This window comes from Amblyomma mixtum, chromosome 9, assembly GCF_055824585.1.
Source record: "Amblyomma mixtum isolate Tamu chromosome 9, ASM5582458v1, whole genome shotgun sequence".
Taxonomy (NCBI): Eukaryota; Metazoa; Arthropoda; class Arachnida; order Ixodida; family Ixodidae; genus Amblyomma; species Amblyomma mixtum.
Window position 1 is genome coordinate 99,152,153 of NC_143020.1, and position 14,212 is coordinate 99,166,364.

Here is a 14,212-nt window from a genome sequence, read left to right on the forward strand (position 1 = left end):
CGCGAGCGGCAGCTCTTCTTGCGAAAGAAAGACCTCGACGGCGATGCCAGCGGTCCAAGGTCTGGACCGTGACGGCCGCAACCGACCGCGGTTCGTTCCGCTTGTAAGCGACGTCCGCGAAAATACAAACGAGCTGTCGCGGCGTAGCGGGTCGCTCGCCTTGAAGGACATTCCTCCCACGCGTCCGCGCTCGCAACGAGAACGAGACAGACTATGCAGCCTTACGCAGGAAGCGATGCGAGACCTTTGATATAGTGACGTCACGAAGAAGGGGTTCTTGTCCTTTTTTTATGGCGGCACAACGCATATGTAGTCGCACTTCAGTTGACCGTGGTATGCTGTATGGATCCTTACATCACATAATGGAGGAAGGAAAACTCGAGAGGCCCCTGCTAGCCGAGTTACGCCAAAAAAAGTGCCGGAAGTCAAGCGCTTTCGCAAGGACTTATTGGAGTATCTGCAGACAGCGCCGCCAATAGTAACGTTGGTCGCAGAGGCATCGTCTGCTTCAACACCTACTGCCCATGCGCAAGCGTGCTGAGACGGCGGCCAAGTAGGGGGGGGGGGGGGGGGGGTAGCAGGGGGAGCCGGCTTCAAAAAATGTGACGTAACCGCCTCTCCCGCGTTCTCTCCTTCCATGTCAAATGATGGTTCACCAGCCTTGGAAACGCGTGAAACCTAGCACCGTATATGGGCTTACAGAACTCGTGTGGGATTAGGGTTATTGAGCTCTTGGAACGGAAATGCTGGGCTCATGAGTTGCTTGAGATTATGTGCTACTGTGACGTGCCAGCTGACGAACCTTCCCTTTAAATTAGAGCTAATAGCTCACTAGTTTTGTCAGTTTCATTTAATAAGCTGCAATAGCTCGTGGGCCGAAACACAAGGTGAGCCCTTACACAGCATGTTCCAGCAGCGCAGAGACTTGGCACGGGTAAAGCTTGGGCACTGTATGAGCTCCTCCTGTAGCATAGTCCATGCGTCAGACATGGCTCATTGCCGCATGAGAAGCAGCAGCACGTGAGCGGTCGCTTCACGTGAGCCTCGGCACAACTTGAGATTCTGCGCCACTGCCTGTGTCCCACATCGAAACGTGAGCCGCTGCATCCGATGGCCCCTACATGCGCGCTGCATACCGAACGAAAGGGGAGACGATGCAGCTCGTGCCGAACGTACTACTGTCTTTCCTTTATAGGTTTTTGTGGCAGCGTTGCCCTTAAACAGTTCTCGAATTGCATTGTCGTCAGAGCTAAGTGACAGAGTGAACGATGGCGTTAGTGGATTCTTCATCGAGTGCCTGCGGGGCAACTCTTCACTTGGTGAATCCCTGCTAGTGATTGATTGATTGATTGATTGATTGATTGATTGATTGATTGATTGATTGATTGATTGATTGCCTCCGCACAACGGGGTTTTTCAGGGACTTGCTCTGAACCCTTATAAAAGTAGTCTGGACAGTCGATAGACTCGATTGCCTTCCTGTAGATATTTCTTCTTGTCCATTCATAGTCTATAGACTGACTATAGACAAAAGTCTACTAAAAGTGTATGGCCATAAATTGGTAAATTGTCTATATACTCAGAATGGTTGAGAATTGGCCCAGTTGGTACGAATTCATTCTGCTGTGGCACCACAAGGACGTGTAATTGCCTGGCGCTTTTGTAACCTTGTTTTGGACTGCGCATGTAACCGTTGGTTTTCTGTATATATTCTGTGCTTTTAATAAATTTTTGTCAGTTAGTGAGCACTTGTGCTGTCGTCACTCCGTCTACGTCCTCGTCCTTGTGACACAGCAGTATGGATGTCTATAGACTGTCTATAGCATTTGTACTGCCTATAGACTGTTGTCTGGGATTTGTCTATAGACAGTCTATAAACCTTACTGACAGAAGTCTATTGACAATCTATAGACTATAAATAATTTGTAAGGGAAGCAGCCACAGACTTTCTGTTGACTTCAGTTGGCCTTCTGTAGAGATGGTTGCTAGACCGGCGTGCAGCAACGCTCACGTGCTTTTTTTTTGTCTTGTTCGCCCTGGCGCAGCCCATGGTCGACATGAGTTCAGAGTCGGACTGGTCCGCTATCCTGGACAACCCCATCATCCTCCACGACCGCATGATGTCCGACGCGGTCCAGTCGCCGCGCATCCAGTCAGAGCACTCGTACTCCATGACGTCGAGCGACGAGGGACCAGACTCACCCCTCTCCATAACGCCGCACATCAAAATCGAAGGTAAGCTCTATGCTTTCCTTTTCAAAGTTTACTTATTTGGTTACTGATACTCTCGGTCTTCGTAAGGGTCATTACAGGAGTGGAATGAAGTGCAAGATGTGATCATGCACCGCCAACAAATTGGATCAGAGTGAGCGAGGTGGGATGCATCAAAGCCAACGTCTCACGACGCTTCTCGTACCGGACATTCTAGCACCTACCATCGTATATAGTTTTGTAGCGTGAGCTACATCGGCCACAGTCTCGCCGTTTCGCGCGCTCCCTCCGCCGAACATACTGCGCATGCGCGAGAAACGAGTGACGTCACTGCGCACAGCTGGCGTGCCTCGCCGCTGCTGCCGCCGGCGCAGAGCCACGTGACGTCATTGCTTATGCTATGTATGTCCTGGCATAGCAGATCTATGCCACTGCCATCTATTTTTTGTTGTCGCTCTACATATTTGAATCAAAGCATATTTAACACTTTCCACGAGTTGCCCTCGAAAGGTGACTAAGTAGGGATTCTGAAACCCCGATGCATCTTTGCCGTTTTTTGCAACTTCTAGGCGGCGACGAGTAATTGCGTTCCAAATTTGTGTGCACAACTCGCCCCCCCCCCCCCCTCTTCCCACCACTGTCCTCCCCCCTCACCACACTTTACCTGGTCACGCTCCAGAAATTGCGGCGCCCAATTACTCAGGCGCGCTTCTGATATCGGACGACCAAGTACACGAGTAGCACGCGCGTCCGTAGGCAGAAACAAGGCAGGGGAAAAAAAAAAAAACTTTAGAAGCCTCGTGGTCGGCCCCCAAAAAAGCCAGAACCTGTATATATGCAAGCTCACGCTTCGCCCCCTGGCGTGCAGCGTACGCAACACGGGCTCTTCTCCTAGAGGAAACAACAGAAAGACCGCTTGATTACACGGGCAGACCGGAATAAGATGTGTGCATATACAAATATGTAGTATATGTATGCTACGGAGATGATCATTTCCATACGTATTCCCCACTCTATCGCGGTGGCACCGAAATTATCGCCGCTATATCCTGTCTGCCACCCTCCCGCTGCCGTCTTCTTTTCCTGCAAAGCCGCCAGCACCGCCGAAAACGTGAACACTGTATCAACAGGCGCCCGTCGTGTGTGTTCGTATGACCCCCCCCCCCCCCCGCGCGCTTGGCTTTGAATGCGGAGACGCTCCGAAGAGAAGTGAGCGAGAGATTAGGCTACGCGCGCGCCGTATGGCGTCAGAAAGTGGGGCACGTTGATTGGTTCGTTCCATCGGGGGCAAGGCTCCTTTGAGCTGGCTCCATATGCGCCCCGAAGCTCCCAAGTTAGCACTTTGCGCGCTGCGCACTTCTTTTTCTAGTTATTTTTTTCTTTTCTGTGTGTTTTGCCAGCGTGCCGTAGATCTCCCCACTTTGGTCGTCAACTTTGGATCCCTCACCCCTCCGCCTTAGCGGGCTCTGCAGCGCGCACTGTGACCTTTCTCCGGGACCGCTTCGTTTCTGGTGGGTTGTGGAGGCAGGATTTGAGGCGAGGGGGTTGAAGGAGGCGAGGCCGGAGGGCAATGCGCGAAACGCTTCCGCATAAATTATGCTAAAAAGCAGGGGTCTTCAAGGTCAGCCGTATCCGTCTCGCCCTCAGAATCGTCGTCGTCGTCATCTTCTTGTTCTTTTGAATTGCACGCCGCCGCCGGCAGCCGCTAGACGTCGCCCCCGTACGCGTCACGATGCACGAGCGCCGCTTCGCGGCCGTGTCACGAACTAGGCTCTAGACCGGGCTATTAGCGCCGTTTGAAGGGAAGGTTTTTTTTTTTTCATTCTTGCCACCGTACCATCAAAGTCTTCGCCGTTGTTGGCAAGCAGGCCAGCGCCGATAAAAACAAGGTTCGAGGAACACCCCCCCACCTCTCTTCATCACTCTATTTTAACTAGCGCTGTTTTTCTTTGCACTTAAACACTGCTCCCGTCGCCTTTAGTGCCCCCCCCCCCCCTTTTTTTTTGTCTCCGGGTATTTTTCTAGTTTCGTTTATGCATATAGAGAGATTTCAGTAAATTGCAGTGTATTTCCACGCAAGGAAAATTGTAATGCACAGTTTTATCCCCTAAATGAATCTTTCCAGCCCATCTTTCCTTCTTGTAGACGGAATATCTGTATTACTGTGGCTATTTTAAAATATTAACATGCACACACATCATAAACAAACTATATTTCCCAGGGTTCACCGTGTCTTGTTGAAAAGCGAAAAAAATGCACCATTTCCCCCATGTTTTGCATACTGTAGGCTTAGTTGCTTGTGCACCAATAAACCAACAACGCGTTCCGACAACGCCAGTGGCCGAAATTAATGTACTGTACCTGAAAATGCAACCCTGACGACAAATGTACTTTAGAATGCTACTATTTTAACAGCGTGTGCTTAACAATAGCCGAACTTAAAAAGTATTTCTAGAAGCCCGTGTACTGTGCGATGTCAGTGCACGTTAAAGAACCCCAGGTGGTCGAAATTTCCGGAGCCCTTCACTTACGGCGTCCTTCATAGCCTGATTCGCTTTGGGACGTTAAACCCCAATATACCAATCTTTTTGTTTTGTATCTCGGAGCTTTCTGCAGCCGGTGTAGCCCTTAGAAATATTTTATGTCTATAAGCGGTTCATAGACTTTTGTCTATAACGTTTATAGACTTCCTATAGGCAGATTTTATTGACTACTCTATAGACAATAAAAATCCTATAGACAGTCTATAGACGATGTATATGTTTATAGCGATACACTTTTAGTAGATGTTTGTTTATAGACATCGTATAGATTATCAACAGACAAAAGGAAATATATTAAGGAAGGTAATAGAGTTTATAAAAAGTCTATATAATAAAGTCTGTGGACCATTTTTGTATGGGAGTAGCTCATTGCTTGTCTCCTCGGCATCTAAGTTGTCTGCCGTGCTTTTCTTCTGGCCACCGGTACTCGTTCGCTCTCCTTCTTTCCCCTTATTAGCAGGATGAGCGGTGTGTGCCGCCTCGCTGATCCTATACGGTACCTCCGTCACGTCCCTTCTTCTGGCGAGCTGTGCTGGAAAACGAGATGCTGAACACGACAGTCCGGGCGATCTCTCTCTTTCTCTGCACGTGCCTCATGCGTGGCAAGAGGCCGCACCACGGATGTCCGCGTGACCTTTCCCAAGGCCGTACAGGCGAATCATTTACTTAATCGACCACGTGGTTGTAAGGTGCCCTTTTCTTGCCGGCTCGAAGCTCCTCTGTGCGGTCCGCCAGGCGAACTCACTGGGAATCATCAGGGTCTTGCTGTTATCCAGTAAACGTCGACTCTGGTGCGGTGTACCTCACTTCACTCTTGAAGCTTTAGCATCGCTTGACTCTCCTGCACAATATACCTGACTTCACTTTTGCTGCATTAGCATCACTTCACTCTCCTGCACAGTATACCTGACTTCACTTTTGCTGCATTAGCATCGCCTGACTGTGCTGCGCAGTATACCTGAAATCACTCTTGCTGCATTAGCATCGCTTGACTGTGCTGCACAGTATACCTTATTTCACCCTTGCTGCATTAGCACCGCTTGATTTTGCTGCGCAGTATACCTGAAATCACTTTTGCTGCATTAGCATCGCTTGCCTGTGCTGCACAGTATACCTGACTTCCCTTTTGCTGCATTAGCATCGCCTGAGTGTGCTGCACAGTATACCTGACTTCACTTTTGCTGCATTAGCATCGTCTGGCTGAGCTTCACAGTATACCTGACTTCACTTTTGCTACACTAGCATCATTGGTTCTGAGTTTCATGGATTAGACGGACATTTTTCACAAGGTTTCAGTTGGTTCGCTTCATCATTTATAAAGTGGGTCTCCTGTCTTGCTGCGGACTGAATTTTTCTTCGAGTTATGCATAGCTGCAATCGTTAAAGGGAGCCTTTTTTGAATCCGCCACTGCTGACGGGACCATGGCGTCAGTTCTAGTAAACCAGATGCTCGAGTAAAGCGAGTTCGATATAACGAGGCTTCAGCGCACTTTGCATTAACTTTGCCTAAGTGGCCATGTAATAAACTGGTAAGAAAAAAATAACGTCCATTGAAGACGTCACCGAGACCCATTGAGAGACAAAAGACGTTCGCTAATCACGTGTTTTAACTCCGGAATTCAATGGCGCCGCGCGTCTGTACGCAGCTCGTCGCTTTGCTTACATAATTCCGCAAACCTTTGTAGCACTTGTATATTTTTACTTTGATACTATAGGCTCATATGCGTTTGCTTCTAGATACACGGAAAGTTAATCCACTTATAAAGGGCAAGAAGAAGCAAAAAGAGTTAACTTATAGGGCTCATCAGTGCGAACAGGGTGGGTATGTGGATATATGGAATGCATATGCATACGTACCGTCCTTGCCAAAAGTAACCGGACAACGGTGGCTTGTTTCTTAGCCTCGTAGCGAAGCACTTATGGCGGCAGCCCTCGAGCTATGAATGTGTGTAGAGTAGGGTGAACCCTTGTCCTTACGTTCTGGCACCTTTCGGTCCTTAGGCGTGCGATAAAGGCTTCGTTATGCGGTTGAGAAGCAAACACCTGTTGCTCGGTTACTTTTGGCAAAGGGGGTACATACAGCAAAGATGACTTGGCTTCTCATGCAGCAAAGATCATTGTACTTCCAGTAGAGCCTATACATAGTATATGGGATGTATGGGTACGTGTACAGGGCGAGAAAGAAACATTCGTTTCGAAGCCTCCCTCATCTTCCTGTTCTACCTGTCATCACAGTCACGTGACAACACGCGCACGTGGTGTAACGACGCATATACTGGAAAACGATGCGCCTTATATGCCACATCCTGCCAAACGAACGCCTATACGCGGTCAAGAGTGCCGAAACGTCCACCTCTTTGTAACTAAGGAAGGGAACAATGGGTGGGCGTCATTCCTAGAGAAGTCTTTGTGCAATCTGAGGTCGAGTGTCCTGTGGCGACGCCTGATGCGGAAGTGAATGACGGTGTCAAGCGACCTGCAAGGCTTATTCCTTCCGGTCCTTTTTTTCTTTTTCTCTTTCAAAGGGACTCGTTGGCCTCGAAGGATTCACATTATTCATAAAGCGCGACTCTTTTTTTGCCCTGTCCCGCACTTCGCGCTTGGGCACCCGTCACGTCTTGTGTCCGGCGGCGGAAGGTGACAAGAAACTGACGCGGATTTGGTCCTTTTTTATTTATTTATCTCTTTCTCTTCGGAAGCTGTCACCCCGTCATGGGGCACGGCTTTTCTATCTCGCTCTTTTGCCCCGGAATAAGACGCTTTGCAATAGAAATGCAGATTGTTACCGCACGTGACCGGGTCACGGAATATTATCCGCGTAGGTCGTGCCTTTTGCGTAAAAGCTCAGGTTTCATTCTAAGTGAAGCGATGAGTACTTACATAACTATAAGGTTAAGAATGGGGTGGAGCGCATTTGACAGGTTCTCTCAAATCATCAATGGCAGTTTAGCAATATTCCTTAAGGTAAAATTATACAACAGCTGTCATACCAGTACTCACCTATGGGGCAGAAGCGTGGAAGATAACGGAAAGGGTTCACCTTAAGTTAAGGACAACGCAGCGATCTACGGAAAGAAAAATGGTAGGTGTAACGTTAAGAGACTGGAAGAGGGCAGAGTGGGTGTGTGCACAAAGCGGGTTGAAGGCATCCCAGTAGAAATATAGAGGATGGGCTTGAGCAGGGCATGTAATGCAAAGGCAAGATAACCGATTGTCCTTAAGTTTAACGGAGTGGATTCCAAGGGAAGGCAAGCCCTGAAGTAGACGTAGTCAGGCTAGTGATGATGACGATGATATCAGAGCTACAAAAATCTCATAACGGAGCCTTGACGCTTCCCTGGCCGGCTTGAACAGGAAGATAATGCAAACTAGCCTTATTAGTAGAGGGTCTAAGGCATCCCTTCTTTTTCTCTTTTTTTTTTTGCATCACAATTCTCGAAAAGGTAACCGTAAGAGATCATGGCAGTCACTCTAATATAATCAAAACCGGCAGGTGCAGGGGCGTGAGTGGGTGATTTAGAAGTAGTTCACAAGGCCTTGTCGAAATCGGGACAGGTCGCAAATGCCTGCACCGATCTCGAACCGTTATTAATTACACGTGCACGAAGAACGGCCGTCTGTGGACTCCCCTTCTGGTCGGCTGACACCGTCTCTCTGTCTAGCTTACAGACCACTGCACAATTCTATAATGAATAAGAGAGTACGGCTGGCAGGGGGGGGACCCGACACAAACAGAACCGGACCCTCTCGCCTGTCGGCCGGGTGGCCCACATTTGGTCAATGGACTATACACTATACGCGTGGGACGATGTCACTGTCCGCCATGCGGGCGCTATATAACTCCCCCCCCCCCCCCCCCCCTGCCCTGCTCTGCTCACTCATGGTCTTTCTTTTCTTGCTCGAACGTAGCGCTCTCATCGTCCGGCAATTCGTGCCTTGTAGTTGGTCTGTCCCTTCTGTGTACGACGAGCGGCAACATTGTAACATTGCTGACGGTCCCTGGAGAGCGCGTCGTCCGACATAACGCATTCTCTCCTCTCTATCGTCTCGGCTCTCGTGGGACTCGGTGCTGTATGGCACGAAGAGGCCACGAACACATCCTTGCCGATAGATTGACCGTCCAGGTCGATATATATTATGCTCAGGATGTCGGCCAGTCTTCGCAGTACGAACACAGAGGGCTGGGTTGTGCGCGTTGGGTATGGTGGTTGATCTTGAGGGAATAATAACACTGACAACGTGGTTGTCCCCCAAAGGCCTAACCCGTGTTGTATCACTTTTAATCCTTTCTAGCTTGCGCCCCGCCGCGGTGGCTCAGTGGTTACGGCGTTCGGCTGCTGACCCGAAAGACGCGGGTTCGATCCCGGTTGCGGCGGCTGAATTTCGATGGAGGAGAAATTCCAGAGGCCCGTGTACTGTGCGATGTCAGTGCACGTTAAAGAACCACAAGTGGTCGGAATTTCCGGAGCCCTTCACTACGGCGTCCCTGATAGCCTGAGTTGTTTTGGAACGTTAAACGCCAATAAACCAAACTTTTCTAGCTTGCAGTAACCTTCGTTAGGTTGTGAGCAGGGCAAGAAAAAATAACAAGAAAAAATACCTTCTCCGCAGCGCGTATAGCACAGCCATCCAATTTAAAATACATAGCCGAGGTACAATGGGATTAAAAAATTCATATCAGCAAAAGCTATCAAGGGAGGGTCAGACTCGGGGCCATTCACTGAATTCTTACGCTTATTCTTTAGTTATAATAAAAATAAATGTTGAAATATTTAAGTAGCAACTTAAAGACAAAAAAATGGATAAAGTGGGAATAGCTGTACCACTTACTCCTTGCAACGAACTGTTCATTTTGGGAGACTTACTGTGGCCGACATCAGTTCGCAGCTAGTCCTAGAGGGAGTAATGGTTGCTGTTTTAGGGACTAATCGCTGTAAAAACGCAGTTAGTCCCTAAAGAACTAGCTCTCACAGCACTATTCTTTGTGCAGTTATTCCCCGAAAAACTAGGTTTTAAAGCACTTTTAATCCTTTCTGACCTGGAACGCATGATACCTTTCTTTTCCAGCAACACTGCGACCTTCTCGGTAGGCCTAGGGTCTTCTCATTAGGCACTCGCTAGGGCGCGAGTTGTTTTGCGTATAGTGCGAGGGAAGAAAAAAGAATGAATATAAAGCGCTCGCGCTCGCAACAGCTGGCAGGGCCAAGTACGCGTAGCCGCTATTTATTTTTTTTCTTACCCTGTGACATTGAGAACCGCGCACACGACGTCTCTCATACCTCGTGTGTACGGCATCGCGTGAGGAAAACAAACGCTTGCGAGCACACACACGCATACGCAAAACACTCAAACATCCGTGTCCTTTTCGCAAGAGTTATGCGCGCCGGCCGTCAGAGCGCGGCGTCATCGGAGACATTCGTTCCCGAGCTCGCGTATGTACAAATAAACGGGGTGTCGTGATTATTGGAGAGGGTTCAGTGGACTTTCTTTCCTTCCTTCTTTCTTTCTTTCTTTCTTTCTTTCTTTCTTTCTTTCTTTCTTTCTTTCTTTCTTTCTTTCCTTCTTTCCTTCTTTCTTTCTTTCTTCCTTTCTTTCTTTCTTTCTTTCTTTCTTTCTTTCTCTCTTTCTCTCTTTCTCTCTTTCTCTCTTCCTGTCTTTCTCTCTTTCCCTCTTCCTTTCTTTCTCTCTTCCTTTCTTTCCGTCTTTCTTCGTTCATTTCCTTCTTTCTTTCTTTTCTCTTTCTGTCTGCCTTTCCTTCCTTCCTTCCTTCCTTCCTTCCTTCCTTCCTTCCTTCCTCCCTTCCTTCCTTCCTTCCTTCCTTCCTTCCTTCCTTTCTTTCTTTATTCATTTATGTCCTACCATTTTACGTATTTCCATTGGTCAAATGTTCCGAGAAATCCCCCAAGGTGTAGTAGATTTGTTATAAGCGAGTAATTACTCTTTGGCGTCCACCCAAGCGCAGCCATACGGCTACAAAGGAAAGCTGTACGTAGATTTTTTATAAGGGAGTAATTACTCATTGGCATTCGCCCAAGCTCAGCCATACGGCTACAAAGGAAAGCTATAAGCTTGCGCAGAAACTTTGCTATAGCTTCCTATAACTTTAGCTTATTTCCTTTCTTCTTCATTCTTTCTTTATCCATTCCTTTGCCATCTTTCCTTCCCTTGTGCCTATGTTTTATTTATCCCTCCTTTTTCTTCTCTCCCTCTATCTTACTTTCTTTCTCTTTCCTATACTCTTTTCTTTTCATTCGTTCTCTCCTTACTCCTTTTTTGTTTATGGGTCCTTTGTTTCGTTTATTCGTTTTTTTCGTCTTCGTTTGTTCCTTTTCGTCCATCTTTCGATATCTCTATCTTCGTCGTACTTTCTCTTTCTTCTTTACTATCTCTCTGCATGTAGGCTGCTAGCGGACGGTGCTGCTTTTACAAACGCCTGTCCCGATTTTCTTCCTGGCTGTCAATCCTTCCGAGCTTCTCGGGGAGACTTTCAACGAAAATGCGTTTAAGGGCTTTCGCGCTGGCGTCGCTCGGAAGGGATCGCGCTTGACAGGGAGGCACGGCCCGGCACCCCGTTTATGCGTCGGTAATTGCGTGCGCTTCGTGCGAAAGGGAAGTACTGATACCCTTCGTATTCAGTACCGAACGAGAAAGACGAGATCGTCCCTTCATGGGCAGCTTGTACACGCAACTTCCCGCTAGAGATTTCGCCGTTTTGCCGTGCCGACTGGGCGACTCGGAGGTATACCGTATTTCCCTGAAATTAAGCACCTTGAAAGCCAGCGGTTTGATGCGCGGTCCTCGCCTTTTGACGGCTAATTACAGAGGAAAAAAACAAGTTAACTGATCGACTCCTAAAACTGTTTAATTCTCATCCACCCAAGCACCAAGTACGAATGTTTCTTTAACTACGAAGTGTCTCAGAAGGCTGTATAGCTTTCCTTTGTAGCCGTATGACTGCTCTTGGGTGGATGCCAATGAGTAATTACTCCCTTATTACAAATCTTCTCCACCTCGGGGGATTCCCTTAAACATCTGACCTACAATATTTAATTCTAAGCGTCTTCTTTATAAACTGTTATTCCGGCCCCCTACCAAATCAGTAAACTGGTGCATAAATTCATGTTGATGCGATCATGTTTCGTGTAGGTGGCGGATGAGATTAAGAAATTTGCAGGAATTGGGTGGCCGCAGCTGGCAAAGGACAGGGTTAATTGGAGAGACATGGGAGAGGCCTTTGCCCTGCAGTGGACGTAGTCAGACTGATGATGATGACGGGCCGATGGTCGCCCCTAACAGGGCGTTGAACAAGAAGTCTTTTATGAAGAACATAGAGGCAGGAAGCGTCATTATTTTACTTATTTTTATTTGAATACCCTAACGGCCGAAATGGCGATTCCATGCGGGAAGGTAGTAACAAGGAGCTTTATGATGAAAATGATAAACAACAACAAAATAAAATTCACAGCGACACCTAATTCCATTACGTGTTGGCAATGCGATGTATCATTATCGGCTGTTAATGCCGGTACCGCAATTGACGTCACTTCCGCCTGGAATGTCTAAAGGAGTGAGGAGACCTATTCCTTATCCGCTGGTAACAGTTCAGGCCACTAGGTCTAAAGGCAACGCCAGAATAAATTCTTTTCCGAGAACACGCGGCCCGTAAACGTTTGCCGCCGATAGTACACGATCAAGCTATCCAGTGGCTTAGGCCAAACAACATTGTGGGCACACTGATACTAATTACGTCATATCCGGCACATAGATGCATCGGAGGGACCCTCCTATACTTGCAGATAGCCTCTTGTGGACAATTAAACGCTGCTATCCAGATCTGATTAAGATCTGATTAAGATTAAGTTTGCGGGGATACGGTGGACGCAACTGGCAAAGGACAGGGTTAATTGGAGAGACATGGGAGAGGCCTTTGCCCTGCAGTGGGAGTAGTCAGGCTGATGATGACGATGATGATGATCCACAGCCGTGGCAGTCTCCAGAGAATCTATGTAGCGAACACCTCTGTTTACGAATAAAAATAAATTATTTGGTATTCCCACTTTTCCAGGAGCAACGTCTTCTGGATTGGAAAAAAACCTCAATCAAGCTGTAACACCGTAATCACCGTGACTCCTACAAAAATGTACCCGCCTTGAATTGTCACGTGGTCGTACCTGATATACCCATCTGTGTCCATCCTTGTTGTACGTATATGCCTTTCCTGCCTTGCTTTACTCAAAGTCGGCGTTAATTTTCTTCACATTTTAGGGGGCTCACTGCACCGCTACATCAATTGTGGGCCGTACGCGGAGAAGCGATTTGCTCCTGTGATAAGAGGATATTGCAGACTAATGATTAAAATCATATGCAAGACGTGCGCTGCTTAGGTTGACAAGGATATAGTTAAAGACAACACGTACGGACAAACGCAATCTACCAACCGAGACTTTATTAAGGCGAAAGCCTTTAATGGCTCATTTTCCCGTCCGTCCGTCCGACCGGCGTTGCATCCAGCGCCTCGGGTGACTCATCGACGAGCGCAGCTGCCAAAAGGTGACGTCATCTTCGTCGACAGGTGGAGCTGTCGGCGCGGCGGCGTCGAGCGCTGCTCCGTCGTCAGTCGGTGTGCGGCAGCTAGTGGAGGAGGATGTCTCCCAAGCGATGCAGCCGTAACAAACATAGGCAGCCATTGGCAGTCGAAGTAGCGCGACAAAGGCTTTCGCCTAGTGCACTTTAGGCTGCCAAAGTACCCCCATAGCTTTTTTTCCATTCAGTAGGACAAAAAAAATTTAATAAACACGGAAGCGCACTATACGGTGATAGCAAAATTTATAGAAGAAAAATTGAAAAGAAAAATGAAGTCTTCGAAAAGAAAAGCGTGCCAATGTCGCCAAACAATTGTTTGCGAAGCTCGAAATTCCCAGTCGAGCCTCGCAAACACTCGTTTAGTGATTCGAGCTTCGCAAAGACTTGTTTGGTGATCACGTTTTCTTTTCTTTTTGAGGACTTTTCACGTTTTTCGTTTCAATTTTTCTTCTGCCAATGTCGCTCTCGGTGCAGTGTGCGCGTCCGTGTTGTCTTCTCTTCCCCTCTTATTATTCATTTATCATGTTTTCTGTCGTATACTCGTTTTATTTTTTTTTCACTGGGATGGAATGAATTCTCTGTTGGTAGATTGCGCTTAACCGCTCGAGTTGTCCCTAGCTCTGTCCTTGTCAACATAGGCATCGTACGTCTTGCATATGATCACGTTCCAACAAGCCCAATCAAAAGCGCTTTAGACTTCATGATTCGTTCAGATCCTCCACTTAATGAACTCTGGCGCCCATGCTCTCATCCACACCCCAGCTCCATTTCGAATGAGGCACCCCTCCCCCCCCCCTTCTATTGCCAACTAGCCAACCTTTACTCCCAACTAGCCCCAATCCCAAGCACTTATTAACTGTATGATTTCAGTGCAG

The 14,212-nt window shown here is 47.9% G+C and overlaps 1 protein-coding gene across 2 annotated transcripts in view; it reads left to right on the forward strand.

Annotated features, from left to right (window-relative positions):
- Positions 1-14,212, forward strand: part of LOC149330281 (uncharacterized) — a 265,373-nt gene that overhangs the window by 210,709 nt on the left and 40,452 nt on the right. For both annotated transcript variants that reach the window (XM_089560885.1, XM_089560884.1), the window contains one exon: positions 2,046-2,235. In XM_089560885.1, coding sequence (XP_089417011.1) covers positions 2,046-2,235 — 190 coding nt within the window. The remainder of the gene's footprint in view (positions 1-2,045; positions 2,236-14,212) is intronic.